This window comes from Dipteris shenzhenensis, chromosome 17, assembly GCF_047967505.1.
Source record: "Dipteris shenzhenensis isolate YYH24624 ecotype China chromosome 17, Dip_SZ_1.0, whole genome shotgun sequence".
NCBI classification, from domain to species: domain Eukaryota; kingdom Viridiplantae; phylum Streptophyta; class Polypodiopsida; order Gleicheniales; family Dipteridaceae; genus Dipteris; species Dipteris shenzhenensis.
In genome coordinates, this window is record NC_141612.1 from 31,889,374 (window position 1) to 31,904,343 (window position 14,970).

At 41.7% G+C, this 14,970-nt stretch overlaps 1 protein-coding gene across 1 annotated transcript in view; it reads left to right on the forward strand.

The window, feature by feature from the left end:
* The first annotated feature begins 11,746 nt into the window (after positions 1–11,746).
* Positions 11,747–14,970, forward strand: part of LOC147891993 (uncharacterized) — a 341,384-nt gene continuing 338,160 nt past the window's right edge. The window contains exon 1 of the mRNA XM_087388335.1: positions 11,747–11,908. Within this exon, the coding sequence (XP_087244461.1) occupies positions 11,829–11,908 (80 nt within the window). The 5' untranslated portion in view covers positions 11,747–11,828. The remainder of the gene's footprint in view (positions 11,909–14,970) is intronic.

Below are 14,970 nucleotides of genomic sequence, written 5' to 3' on the forward strand. Positions count from 1 at the left end.
TGTGACTCGGGCATCTTCTCTATTGTATCCATTTTTGGACAAAAATATACTTTTGTTGGTTCTATCTCTCTCTTGGATCTTTATCTATTTACTGGTTCACACACTCAACTATGGTTGTGAAGTACATAAAAGTAATTCCATAGTGAAACACTTCTGTGTATAATTCCTAGGGATGCTCTATCAGTCTTCTACTACTATAGAATGCCCTCTGTGGGATTTCATTTTCCTAACGATATTGCACTAATGACAAAACACTTGGTCATCATGTGGCTAGTAATATTTTTCATTTTGCAAGTCCACCATAATCCCCATATTCTCATTTTGCCTTACTCCCCCATAACCTATCTTGACTTGTATTTATTTTGCTATTTCAATCACTACATTTTTTGTATAGGAGCCAAGATATTCTCTACACTCATATAAGGATATCTAACACTCATGCAAGGATGCACCTTAACCTTCAAATGATAACAAACAATAGATATGATAATTACAAAATGCTTAGAAAACTCATGGGTGGAGCTAGTCTCCCTCTACTTACTAGCATTTGATGGTCATTACAAGGTATTTTGGAAAAATGGGGACCTTTGGACCATTTACATAAGATGTAGACAAATCTTAGGAAGTGCAAACTTTCCTATCCTTGCATCATTTGTTCCATGTCATCTGTTATCTATCTATTCTCAATATGTGCTAGACTAGCAAACCAGGACATGTGATTGGGGTTAATTGACCTCTCCTAGTTCTCCTCTATGCATATACGAATGGAAATTGTGATTCAAAACTCAAGTTATATTAAGAGAGGAAGGTTGTTACTAGAAAAGTATATATATGAAGTTCAACACATGAACAAAATGTCTTGATTATTGTAGAGAATTGTTTAAATCACAAGAAGAACCTGAGAGGATTCACCTATCCCCATGAAGGACTTTATAGATTACTTCCTTCTCTCTAATGGTACTTTGCTAGACCTTCTCCAGGTAGATTCTACAAAAAGTGTAGGGCCTATAAGCCCCATATCATTAGGCTCTCATTAAGAACCTAGATTGTGAGGCTCAAGATGCTCCATGGTAAGAAATTGACCACCATGTATGAATTGGTGGAAAGTAGCTAATTAAGAAAGTATTTTAATTGAATTTAGAAGAAGTAACAACACTTAAAACAACTCATACCAAATTTAGTTGCTTACCAAAGGGTAACATGTACTTTGATTCATTGGAATATGACATGAAAAAGTCCAAGTGCAATATGATTTTGAATAAGTTAGAGTTGAGAAATATGAAACTCAATGTAGACAGGCTTGATTGACTTTGATTTATATGCAAGTGATGCAAGAATCGATATTCTGATGACAACGAATATGTAGATGATCAAATTGAACTTGGCCAATTTTAATTTGTATTCATGTTAACTTTAAAGACTTGAAGAAAGTCATTTCAAAAGCTAGATGTGTTATTTGAATTGCAAAGCTACAATCACTTGACAAGCTTATTCCATCCTCACTTTCTTTTTTGCCAAAGGATAATGAAGGTCCGGGAGCCAATCTGAAGTGATAAGCAACTTAAGAAAAACAAATCCTACCCTAGCTTCTGCAAGAATTAGTTATAAAAATTCCATTAGTAATTTATGTCACATGCCCTATAGGCATTGATGAATGATGTTACAAAATAAGCCCAGCATTCATTTTCCCATAATATTGTATCCATTTTTGGCATTACGGGAATTGTGCAAGGGCCATAAATGAATGTTATGATAGAAGGATAACCTAAGAGGAGTGTCATAATCTAAGGGTGAGGTTGTCACATCTCCTTTGGCATGCCTAGTGAAATTTTCACCTTGTTTGTCATTCTACAACATGCTCTTCAATCTTCGAGAAAGGTCTCACACATGTAGTGACAAAGTCTTATATACTTGAAAGATCCCGTAAAAACACAAACAGTAGCCCCATAACTACAAATGCTATGAGAACTACAGTCAAAATTGAAAGGCATACCATAGATGTGACTACTACAAGTGATCTAGGGAAGTTGTGTGTATCAGGAATAAGCCGCTCTTGTGGGCATCGTGATGTGAGCTTGGTTGCCTGCAAAGCCATCACCCATTATGAAAGCATAGATAAGTGTATCAAGACCTATTACACTCATAGTATAGCAATGTTTGAAGTATGAAAGCTTGCAAAAATGATTCTAGGTAGAAGAGGTCGTTTGGCAACAAGCTTGCTCCTACCTTGAGGGGAGGCTCTTGTCACGAGTCATCAACAGGTGAAGGATGTCTCCTTCAATTAAGGATGATATAATGGCTGAGCATGATTTGGGTGAACTCACAGAGTGTGGAAAGGGGTAGGTTGAGGAAACTAAGGGTGTTTGCAAGCTATGTGTGCCCATGCCTGCCCTTGGTGCATTGTACTAGACTATGAGGCTAGGACCACCAAACTTGGCAAAAAGACTTACACTTTGTGTGCACCAAAGATAAATTGCCTTTGCAAGTAGTATGGATCAACTTTTCAATAAGTATTACCATCTCATTGATATTGTGTGAAGCATCAAGCTTGGGAAGGAAGGATAAATTATCATTTGCGTACGTAAACTACTCATTTTGATTTACTTTGCATAGCATTAGCATGCATCTAGTTCATTTATTATGCATTAAATTGTTGTATGCTCACCTTAGGCTTTTACGGCCATTGGAGCCTCAATTGTGAAATCAAGTATAGCATATTAAACTCAATTGGATAAAAGTCCATGAATTATTCTAGAAATTGATCTATTTGGGTGTTGACATAAGAATCATCCTTGATATCTAGAGTTTGAAACTTTGTGTGCACACGATAGCATGATAGGTCCAACTTGTAGGCCTTACCACATGGATTCCATGATGAATTAACTTTGTTGACTTAAGGAAACTATAGTTGCGAATTTTTATTTTTAATACTTATAAATTTTAGATTTAAGTGCATGACTTATGTATTTCACAAAATGATGATGAGATGATAATAAGGATTTGAATTCACAAGAAGACCATAATTGAGCTTCCATTTTGAATTAAATTATCCAATACACATGATGAGCTTCAAGGACAAGACTAGGTTCCAAGTCTTTCAAATGAGAGCACACAAAAAATATTCAAAATGGAATGTAGATCTATGCCTTGTAATTTTGAATCTACTTTGCTAGTGACATCCATTACGTCATTTATGCAAGTTCTTGAAATTTATACTTATCATTTTGGTGAAGTCTTCAAATGACTACACAAAAAGAATGCATGCTATATATGAGGTCATGGATAAGGAAGGCCACTTGGTTAATGAATTATGTATGTAGCGGAGGTGTTCATAAAAGAGCTAAGTGCCCTCGTTGGAGAGGAGTCCATTAAAAATGGCCACTGGCAGAAAGAAGTGTCCAACCTTATGGATGGAGTCTGTCCCCGAATTTTTGAGTACCAACGAGGATGTAGCTGGACCGCTCTCAACAAAGGAGGAAGCACTCAATGCCATGGAGAATGACCAAACGTCGGCAACTGATGGCCTTCCAACATTATTGTATAAGGAATTTTGGGATATTATGGGGGATGACATGAGAGACATGGCTAATGCTCCCTATTTGATGACGTTAACGTTCGCCTAGTCAAGCTGTTCTCGAAAAGACAAACACATCCAGGTTGGTGACTGGAAGCCAATAACAATGCTAAACACAACATATAAGTTGATAGCCAAAGCCATGGCGATCAAGATTAGAGAAGTCTTCTTAGAGATCGTGGATCAAGAGCATAGCAGGTTCATCAAAGTTGGGACATCTTTGATAATGTCATGAATGTCTCGCTGGCTTTGGACCATGCCATAAATTCAAGTTAGCAGGTAATTTTCTTTAGCTTCAACCTTAATAGAGATTATGATAGGGTGAGATGGTATTTCATCCTTGCTATGTTAGATTGTCTGGGCTTTGGTGAGAGGTTCATTAGGATGCCTTTGGCTTTGTTTGGTAATGCCTCAACTATGCTCTATCTCAATGGATGGGTCATGGGAACATATACTCTTAGGTGTTCGATCCGCTGCCAAGGTTTACCCTTATCCCCACTCTTGTTTGCTATTTGCACCATCTCATTAATTCATCATATCAAAGTATGTGTGTCTCAAGAAAGGACCAAGGGAGTGTCCCTTCCCTCAGGGGGTCCATTTGTCATCAATTATCTGTGGGGATGACATGTTCACCTTCTCTATAGAGGACTCTAGTGTAGCTAGTTTAATGGATGTAATGGACAAGTTTTGTTGAGCCTTTGGCATTTAGTGTAGCCTTGCTAAACCTTTTTATTAAGAACCAATCCAAACCCTCCTCTAGATGGTTGCTAACCAAAAGGTTCCCATTTGAAGTGTCTTTAAACGAACCTTGTATTTCTCCATTATAATCATGACTTAGTGTTGAATTTTGTGTACAAGTCCAAGATGGGAATTGACTTAATTAAATATTAGGTGCTCTTAGCCAATAGGTGACATTCTATGATAAGACCACTATCCTTGGACAATACCTTACCTACAAGGTAAGCCTTTGTCTCATAAAGGGTGTTGCATGTTTAAATGAGATGGGGTAATCATGGGATTACCATTCTGAAGTGACATGTGACAACCTTATCTATCCAAACACAAAGAGGAGAATGCTTGCATCTTGTATATTTGGTGGGTTACCTCTCCTTAGCCAAAGCATACCCATAGGCTCTAAGGTAGGTACCCCACCAAAATTCTAAGGTAGGTTCACACATTAAAGTCTTTGGCATGGCATGTTGTGGATTGTCCACCTTGGCTCTCCTATTGAAGCTAAGCCATCTACTTCTACTTTCTTCTATGATAGCAGAAGAGAGAGAGAGAGAGAGAGAGAGAGAGAGAGAGAGGAGTGCACACAATATAGCTACCTATACACTTAGTTGTATTGAACATGAACATGAAGATATACATGTGAACCCCTTAGGGTTAGGATTAGGTTTTGCCCCTAATGCCCTAGAGGTATGGTGCAATTTACACCATCCTCAACACCCCCCCTTAAATTGAATTGGGTAAGTAGAGGGTGCATGTACAAGACCTTTTTTTGGATTTTGTTTGGTGCACATTATAGCATCCAAAACTAAAAAGAAATCAAAGTAATATGTGCATATGTGAGCACAGTGACTACGTAGAGGAGGCATGTACAATGAGTACAACTTACGATGCTGTACATAATGTGGATTTTCCCCTCTTAAGTTGTGGGTCATCCTTCTCCTTTGAGAATGAAACCCAGAAGATAGGCCAAAGGGAAGAGAAAGGAAATGTGCAAAAAGTAAAGTCCATCAGGATCAAAGACTAGTTGATCAAAAGATGACTGCGTGAACAACTATGTGTATGGCTGTGTACTGAACATGTCATGAGTCACCATGGACTGTGCAACTACTCTATAGAAGAGGAATCTAGATTTGAACATAGTTGATGTAGCTGTGAAGACATAATCCAGTAGGTTGTTGTGGCATTCAAGGGTGTCATCAACCCAAAAGAACTAACAGCAATGGTGGAGGTATGCTGCAGTAGAACTATAATCTCTGTCAAATGATGCGGGGTCGAAGAAGACTGCATACTTGGTGTGGATAGATTGATCCAGGGGCTACATAAAAATTGGGGCCAAAGGTGACAAGCTACATAAAAACTGGGGCCAAAGGTGACATGCTACTGTACTGATGAAGAGGCCCATACAAATGACAAGGTATGGCAACCTTTCAGACCTGTATGCTCAACTGTCATGAGCTAAAGGTCATCTAATCTGTGCATAGCTAAACATCCATTGGCATGGGATGTAGCATCTATCATAGGCTCATCGAGAAAGAGCTAACATTGTAAAGGCCTAGAATCCTGAAATACAACTGAAAAATCATAAGATGTCCTTGAGGCACATGCAGTGTTGAATGCTAATGTAGGGAGTGATCTGAAGTTGTGGATCCAACCACTAATTGGCATCAAGTATGGACTGTATACTATAGCCATAAGTGCATGATGAAACACTAAGTCTCCCTAGGCTATGCTATGGCTGAACCTAATGATGTCTACTACACTGGGGACCACACTTATGCATAAATATCCTCATGTTGAGGAATGATCTGGTGTAACTGGATCCAAGGGTGGTGCAATGCAGCATGACTGAGCCGATGCTAGAATGTCATGAAGACTGATGTGCTAACCTAAACTGTGAGCCCAAGATATGCTTTGTATTAGAGGTGAAAGCATCAATGATGGATGCTGGAATGGAATCACCTAAAGAGCTGGATGCACTAGGGCATATATCTCTACATGCGACAAAAGATGTGAGTGCCTTGTACTGAGGACTTACCTGTTGAAACACTGCATGATCATAACTGAACTCCTACTGAGTTTTTGCATCTATGGCAAAGGATGGAATCAAATCCATGCATGAAGATGATGGTTGTGCATCATTGGAATTAGACTGTGCTGATATGAGTGGGGCTGCCTCATGCTGAGGGCTTATCGTCAAATATGTCTCGTGTTGAGGGCTTACTATCAAATGTGCATGATCAAAAACTGTGGGTTGATCCATGGTAGCATGTGGAGAATCTGCATCCAATCAGTCAACACAAATAAGGCTTGAGTTGACATCATACACTGGTACATACCCTATGGCAATGAAGGGTCAAAGTAGGTTCTCTTTCCACTCATAGATCTCATCCGGAGACATGACTGGTAAATCATCATCTGGGTGATGTGGATAACTCCATGCTAGAGGCAGTCTAGTGCTCTATGCAAGAGGCTTAACCATGTACCAGTGAGAGTGTTTACCCATGAGAACACTGTACGAGAGCTACCACTGGGGGGCTTACAATGAACTATCAAAACCAAGTCATGTGGTAGAAGAACAACTATGCATGCCAATGATAAAGCCTATAATGAAATGATGACAACTACATGTCAAGAGTAGCCAAGAGGCTGTACAAGGCTTATGTGTATGTGCGCAAGAACCAATGCCAAAAGAGTCGACAATGTGTGACTTTACATGGGTGGCATGTGTGTGTGTAAATGTGCAACAATCTTGAGTCCGAGAGAGGGATAACTCTAGTCGTACTAAGGTGTTGAAGTGCCAAATGCCAAGAGACTGAGTTGGTGTCAATGTGTGAATGTGTACACCAATTATAGATCCAATGGGACCGACGCCAGTGGGAACTAGTTTGGTAATGTGGCAATGGATAACTTGGCATGGTGGAGTTGGATCTCCTCTATGGCAGTGCGAGTCTACAGCAAGACTACACATCGAATCGTAAAATGCAGCAAATGAATTTTAGTTCATTCATTTTATGTGTTGAATGTCTTGCAATCGATCAGGATGTGGTTTCGATGAAGAGGATTCAATGATGCTAAAATGTGGAAAATTCAAATGGTAGATCTGAGGTGCTCAACATGTAGAGCACAATCTAGCAATCATTTTTGCTTTTTGGAGTGCTATGAAATTCCCTCTAGATCAAAAGATATAGCCCCCCAGAAGGATAGCCAAATTTTGATCACAAGAGAGGGCAAAAATGATGATGGTGGCCTGTGGTGATGTGGCACTATGGGTCACATGCTATGTACACTGTGAGCTTAGAAGACACTAATGCCTAGGTGGCATTTGGGTGCACATGCTGTTTACAAAAGTGTGCCAGTGTGGCACTCAGTGCTTAGAAGGCAAATGGTGACTGTGCATACTAACTGGGCAGAATGCTGATGTGACACATGACATGGCACTACCACATGGAAAGTGAGGTGGTAGATGATGTGGCACCTATGGATAAGGCTGCCACGTGGTATATGATGTGGCACCTATGGATGAGGATGCCAAGTGGCACAAAATTTACCAACCCTATCAAGAAGGCTAACCTAGGGTTTAGTTTACCTAGGTTAGTTTGACTGGGATTTAGAGACTGCCACATGTCAGATTTAGAGCCACGTGCTCTGATACCATGATAGCAAAAGTGAGAGAGGGAGAGAGAGAGAGGAGTGCACACGATATAGTTACTTGTACACTTAGTTGTACTGAACATGAACATGAAGATATGCATGTGAACCCCTTAGGGTTAGGGTTAGGCTTAGGCTTAGGGTTTGGCCCTAATGCCCTAGAGGTATGGCACAATTTACACCATCCTCAACATTCTAAAGACAATGTCCCATTGACAACTCCTTTGTAGTAATGTTATGGGAACTAGTGAGTACAAGGTCTGATTAAGACATAAGCTAAAGCCCTTTATCTCTTATCACCTATTAAGTACTCTCCTTTGTCATACAATTGTGGCACAACCAATGCTAATCTAGGCCAAGTTATAGTACAACATCGTTTTGAAGTACCATTGTTTACTTCCTCAGGTTGTAAACCTTTGGGATCCGTTATAGTATGTTCGGTCAGTATGTTCGGTCAACAATGATTGTAAGAATATGTTCTTGAACAATGATTGTAATAATACGACTTGAGCACACATGACTTCTTTCAAAGCGGGGACATAATAGGGTTTTGAATTAGTGAGTTCCCAAAATGCAAACAACTTTGAGATTGCATGGGAGGGAACTAAAAGGATTATTTGTACTTTTCAACTTTTTGAATGGTCATTTTTTTGAGGGATTGACCACCCCATTTTTGTATATTTGGCTTGTTTTTTATATTTGAAGGACTATTTGTACTTATCAACTTTTGTGTGCAAGAGCCTCATGTGTTAAATAGGATTCTCGTGCCTTCAATCCCAAATTATCATATGTGGATCTCTTTATCACTTTCCACTGTTGTAAATATGTGTCAATACAAGGGCTTACAACTTGCCCTTTTTTTCCTCACTATTATCTTGTGGAAAGGATGTGGATAGTTTTGTTAGCATACTTCACTATAATGTATTGTTAGATATGCTCAATGCCCCACCCTCCTGGTGACCACCAGTGGTCCAAGGTGCTCAAGTTGTAGGGCCCCCATATGAGGAGAAGCCACGTGTGAGCCCGAGACACTGGATGTGGATCCTAACTTGCATGTCAGATGAGATCTATTAATGAGACCGTTGATGGTAGAAAGGTGATCTATGTGAGTCTAGCCTATGGGCTAGGTAGGGTAGGTAAGCTAGTAGCACAACAAGGCACATTGTCTTGATTGTGTGAGAGCCCCCGAGGCGATAGTATAGGGAATATTCCTTGAATATTCCATGGACGACTGGTCGGTTCCACCGACTAGAGGTTGACTGGTCGGCTCCACTGACTACGTTGATCCGACTACCGCCCTTATAGCTATAAAGAGGCGACCTTCCCAATCCATTGTATCAAATCAGATCAGATCAGATAAGTCTTCCAGCTAGTAACTCTTCACCTAGTATCTGTCTAGATCGCCATCTAAGCTCCACTGTGGGATCGCATGGGTGGACGGAGCCATCATCTATACTACATCAGTATTGAAGGAAATTTTGTTCGTCTCTAGTTTGGTGTGTACTTTCTATTCTTTGTTCAGTTTTTGTTCTGCTGCGCCGTGTAATTTAACATGTATTGTGTGATTTTTAATGACACCTTTACTTTTCAAAAAAGATTTTGCCATAAACTCTCTTAGTCGATTTCTTTTTTAAGATGGACCAAACTCACAACACTTACTCTATGACCCCTTTAATAATTTCTAGTGCTTATAAAATAGCAATAAGTTAAAAAGGGACTCAAAACCACGAGGTGGGAAAAGGCCCTTAGACTTGTGCAAAAAATGATCTGAATATTTTCACTTCATGCGCAATATAATATATTGGGTACCTATGGTAATGGGATTGTACCTATGGCAATGGAATTGTATTCTACAACTTAACTTTAATGTAATTGTAAGCTATGGTAATGGGATTGTACCTATGGCAATGGAATTGTATTCTACAACTTAACTTTAATGTAATTGTAGTAGTTATGTTAAGCTTACTAACATAACATAACATAACACATGGTAATGGAATTGTATTGTACAACTTAACTTTAATGAAATTGTAGTAGTTATGTTAAGCTTACTAACATAAACATAAATGAACAACCCTGGACTTGGGAATGTGCAAAAGGGCATATATGTTTTAAACATGCAGCCTTGAGACCCTAGGTTTCCTCCTTTGACCTTCAAGTGTTTTTTAAAAATGAAACCCTCCAGTTTCACAAGTTTATAGGTTTTTCTTTCATAAATTTATAAGTTTTAAACATAAAATATACCTAGGATGGTACAAAATTTGGAGATCAATAATTTATATATATGTATGGCCTTCGAAATTTTTTAAAGCGAGTCAATATACAAAATTTGCAATTCACTTTACATCAGACTTGGGTCTTTTTTAGTAGCGGAGTATGCGAGGTAGAGACTAGAAGGGCAGAATCATAACATGTGATGAGTCAAAACACCATGTCCCTTAAAAAGAGCTATACTTTGCACCATACGTAGATCTTCCAAAAATTATGTGTATGACCTTTGAAATTTCCTCAAGAGAGTGAATATGAAAAAGTTGCAATTTACATCAGATTATTTATTTCCATTGACACACCCACTCACAGACATGGCCATCTATAAGGGGCGCATCCGCCCGTGGCCTATGCTAATAGGCAGCAAGGAGCTTCTTGAGGGAATTGAATGCGAGCAGCCAGCTCAAAGGACATTCCCATGTACCTCAGTGCATAGTCTCAATTTTCACTTGCTCTTATTTGGTTCTCTCCATTGTTTGAGGCTTGAAAATGGGAGGTCATGATAACATTGCAAAAATAAAAGAAAATAAGCATGAAGATAGGGACTCCACGGTTTTCGCCCTATTGCAGCTAATGAAAACTATAAGTTGGACCTTGAATCTAACTACAGTCGTCACAAAAATTTGTAGAGCATTTCCAGTGTTTTGTCCTCATGTAGATGCCGTGTTTGCAGGTTGGAAAATCATCAACATCGAGTTGAGCATTGTGTAAATGTCCTTTGAGGTGGGGGAATGCCTTACCACGTGAGCTGTCACTGTAGATTCCACCCAAAATATGATCGCTGAGTTTTTCTAGTTGGATAGCACACACCAGCATACCCTAGGAAGACATCGTAGCCAAGGCCGAGAGAGAGAGATACGACAAACCCGTTAGCTTGGTCGATGTGCAAAGATAAGAGACTCGGGGATCTTCCGTCCATGTTCAGCAGACAAGAAGCACTGCCGATGATAGGTCTGACAATGGCACATGTATGACGCAAGGCCATGGGTAGGAGACCACAGTAGTAGCAGACTGTGTATATAGACCGATGTTAGCGTTCTGTCATGGGTTTTACGTTGTCGCATGCATTTACCTGAGATTTGTGTTCGATCCATAAAAGTTGTCCACTCAATGGCCAGCTCATCTAGCGGCTACATGATCGGCACATTCCATCTCCTCCAACCGCCGCCGCTACTGCATCAATCGCACGTTTGGTGAAATAAATGAGCAAGCCAGTAAACGGCGACGGGCGGCAGCTCGACGTAATCTTCCATGGGTGGCGGGAGGGAGGGAGGTGGAGGTGGAGGTGGGAGAGCATCTTGGGCGAAATGGGGAAGATGAGAGAATCATGTGAGGTGAGGGGTGACATGGAGGGTGACGGGGGTTGCAAAACATGGGTGATGAGGCAAAAAAAAACCAGGACCTGTAAATAGGGGTACAATAAAGCGAAACTAGTCAACAAGTGACACGTAGAAAGGCTCAATTAATTGTATACACTTGTACAGTTCTTCTTCTTCTTCTACTGCTACTACTACTTCTTCTTCTTCTTCTTCTTCTTCTTCTGCTGTGAGCGATCGTTACACTTACTGTTGGAGCTCCATCACTTCGCCTGCTCTTTTCCCTCGCCATGGCCTCCGACCAGCTCCACCATGCCAAACACAAGGCCTCTGACCTCTTCGTCCGTGCCCTCGAGAACGAGAATATCCAGTACGTCCCCCCCCCCCCCCCCCCCCCCTCCTTTTCTCCCTTCTCTAATCCCTTCCTTGCTGCATATCTTCCCCATTGCACCACGATTCCCATCCACCCGGTTTTTCGTATTTGGATCCTTTGTCGTAGACTTCGTTTCCCCGACTCGTGCTTCGTTTTCGTGCGTTTAGCCTCCATTTGCCTCTGCAGCAGACACGATGGCGCTCTCTGCAACAGAATTGTGTCAATCTCTGCGCGCATTGTGTACAATGCCCATCCATTTCGCGATACCAAATGCCTCATAGTCCATAGTAGGAGAGGGAATTGTACTTCGTGCATTCATCATTTCGCTTGAACTTTGGATCAGCTAGTGGCATCAAGTCTTCTGCTCAGTCGTTTTTTTTTCTCCCGTCAGCGTTACCCAATATTATTAACTAGCTTTTGCGACACTGAAATGATCACCAACTCGATCTCGAATGCAAGGTTGGTGAAAAAGATTGACTACTCGTTCCGTGCGAGTTACCCACATGCGGCTATAATGTTTTCTCAGATGCACAATTTGATAATTTCCTCCCCTATGCGCGTGAACGCTTGGCGTAATATAGCTTGTCCCTGCGACGTTCAAGCTTTCAGTGCGCTTCGCAGAGCTCGGCAGTGCAGTATTGGAAAATATCCGTAGATCGCACTTTTTCTTCCGAGGTCTTGATTCCGCTCTTAATGTTGGCAATATTGATAATTACAACCCACAGCGACAGGGGGTAGGTGAAACGAAATTAAGATCTCGTGGAGATTCTCCCACGAGATGGTAGCGGGACATGCTTAAACGTAAGAAAAGGAAAAGTATGTTTTGGGCAAAAGCTGTGGTTGTTCCACCAAGGAACTGGTGAAGACTCGTGGTGGATGACAAAGGAATGAGCGCGAGAGATATAGGCTCTACAACGCCACGAGCATGATCTGTGTGACCAGCTGCATGATGCCTCCATTCCTTTTTATTTGGAGGTAGATACATTTGTTGATGATGATCACCCAGACTTGCAGCTCAATGAGTAGCGCTCAGATGCGTTCTTTGGAAACATTACCAATCATCCGAACCAAGGGCATCGCCATGCAGCTCAAGTTGGGAGTCCAAGTAGCTTGTCAGGGGTTAGGGTACACCTGTGGATATTAGATAAAGGCTCCGGCCTTTCGAGTGATGAGCAGAGAAGCAACTGAGATGTTGGAAAAAAATTGACTTATATTCCAAATACAAAAGTGTATACAAGGGCCTTCTTACGGAAGATGTCCATGAATTTAGGCACTCACACCTTACTACGTACTCACGTAACAAATCAGACCGAGCTAATCATGCTCAACTACACCTTTGGTCTTTCGTTGAGGTGAGCTCTAACGCAAGTGACACATTGTTGATCCTCTCCTGAGAGCGCTTCTTATCCAGAGCCATAACTGCCAGTAGGTGAGCTGAATGCTATCATCCCTAGGAGCCGCTACTGAAGTAGGAGTTTCTAGGGCTTTAAGCTTGGGATAAGCCCTGTGACACTGAGCTTGCTCTAGAGGGCTCAGCTCTGCATCTCTGGGTCGATGATGCCCAAAACACCCTTTGCTTACGACAACATTATCTACCAAGTTGAGTGTTCTGCATAATATTTCATCTACAGTTGTTGGTGCGCACGGCCATCGAAGTCGTGCACTTTGCAACTCTTTATTGTGCAGTTCATGGGGAGGTAGGCGAGCCAAGGATAATGGCCTGTTGGAGGTGAGTGATGTATAGTACATTTACTAATATGGAGCGTATGGAGGATGCCATGGAGGTGATGATGTATTTAGTGCTTGATTTCGAGGGCGAATAGCCCTACTGCGTTTGGCCCTTCAGGAGATCTTTGATTTGGGCAGCTACCTTAGACCCTAGCACATGGAGGGATTTGTTTGATCCTAATGAACTGGATAGACATTCGACCATGGCAAACAAGCACTCTTCTAGAAGATCTTAGCTAAGATCTTGAGCTTGCAGTGTTGGCCTCTGCGGACATCATTCCTGTGATGACGCTCTTGACCATTGCCTAATACCTCGAAGGCATAGATTGGTGGTCGCTGGAAGGTCGGCCACTTTTGGAGCTATTGACAGGCCTTGATGGTTGTGAGGACTTTGGTGATTTTTCTGATCGACTAACAGGAGAGGACGAGGAAGATGTATTCCTTGACCCACTGTCCACCCTAGAGGGAGGAGGTGACCTTAACCTGGAAGGAGGGTGACTTCGGAGGGGATGCATTGCCAGGGATGGAGTTGATACTAGTTGATGACGAGGCCGATGGTGTTGAGACAGAGTCATGCATACAATCGCCATCCTTTGTTTGTGACCTTGTCACAGCTCCCAACACTGCACCAATCAAATGGGGTGTGTCGCCCTCCCTCGCCACTACCACATCAACCATGTTGACTTGGGATGCTGGTTCACCTCTAGTATTGGGACAGTCTCTACTGTAGTGATCATTTAGGTCCGCCAAACGGCTGTGGACAATCATCTTGGTAGTGGCGATACTCTCCGCATCGATAACACATGATAGGTCTTCTAAGGTTTGTCCCTCGACCAGCGCCTCCCCAGCCTCCTCGAAAACCACTCCGTCAACCGCGTTGATAGTACTGTCCATACCCACCTCTGGGAGTAGGTGGTTGGTACAGTGCATAATAGGGTTGAGGATAAAAGTATGGTGCCCCAACCGGATTGGGTGCAGGGGCTTGAAGCAAAGGGGGATTAGGAAGCAATGGGGGTGGAACATTAGGAGGGGAAGGTGGCTCAGATGCTTTTCTAGGAGCAGGAGGTACAAGTGTCGTGCTAGAAGCTATCGGGGTAGCTCTGTTGACTGCAGCCACTAGGGGTTCCCCTGAAGAATACTTTGGTAGAAGCTTCCTTAACCCTTTAAGGTACCTACACTTAGAAGAATTATGTCCATGGATTTCACAAAATGTACAAAAGGAGGTAGAAGTAGGTACCTTGCGCTTAGGGGGACACTCCCACTGACCATGGCCAGAACCCTTGCATTCTGTACACCAAAGACCGCTTCTGATCTGGGCCTTATAGGATGAT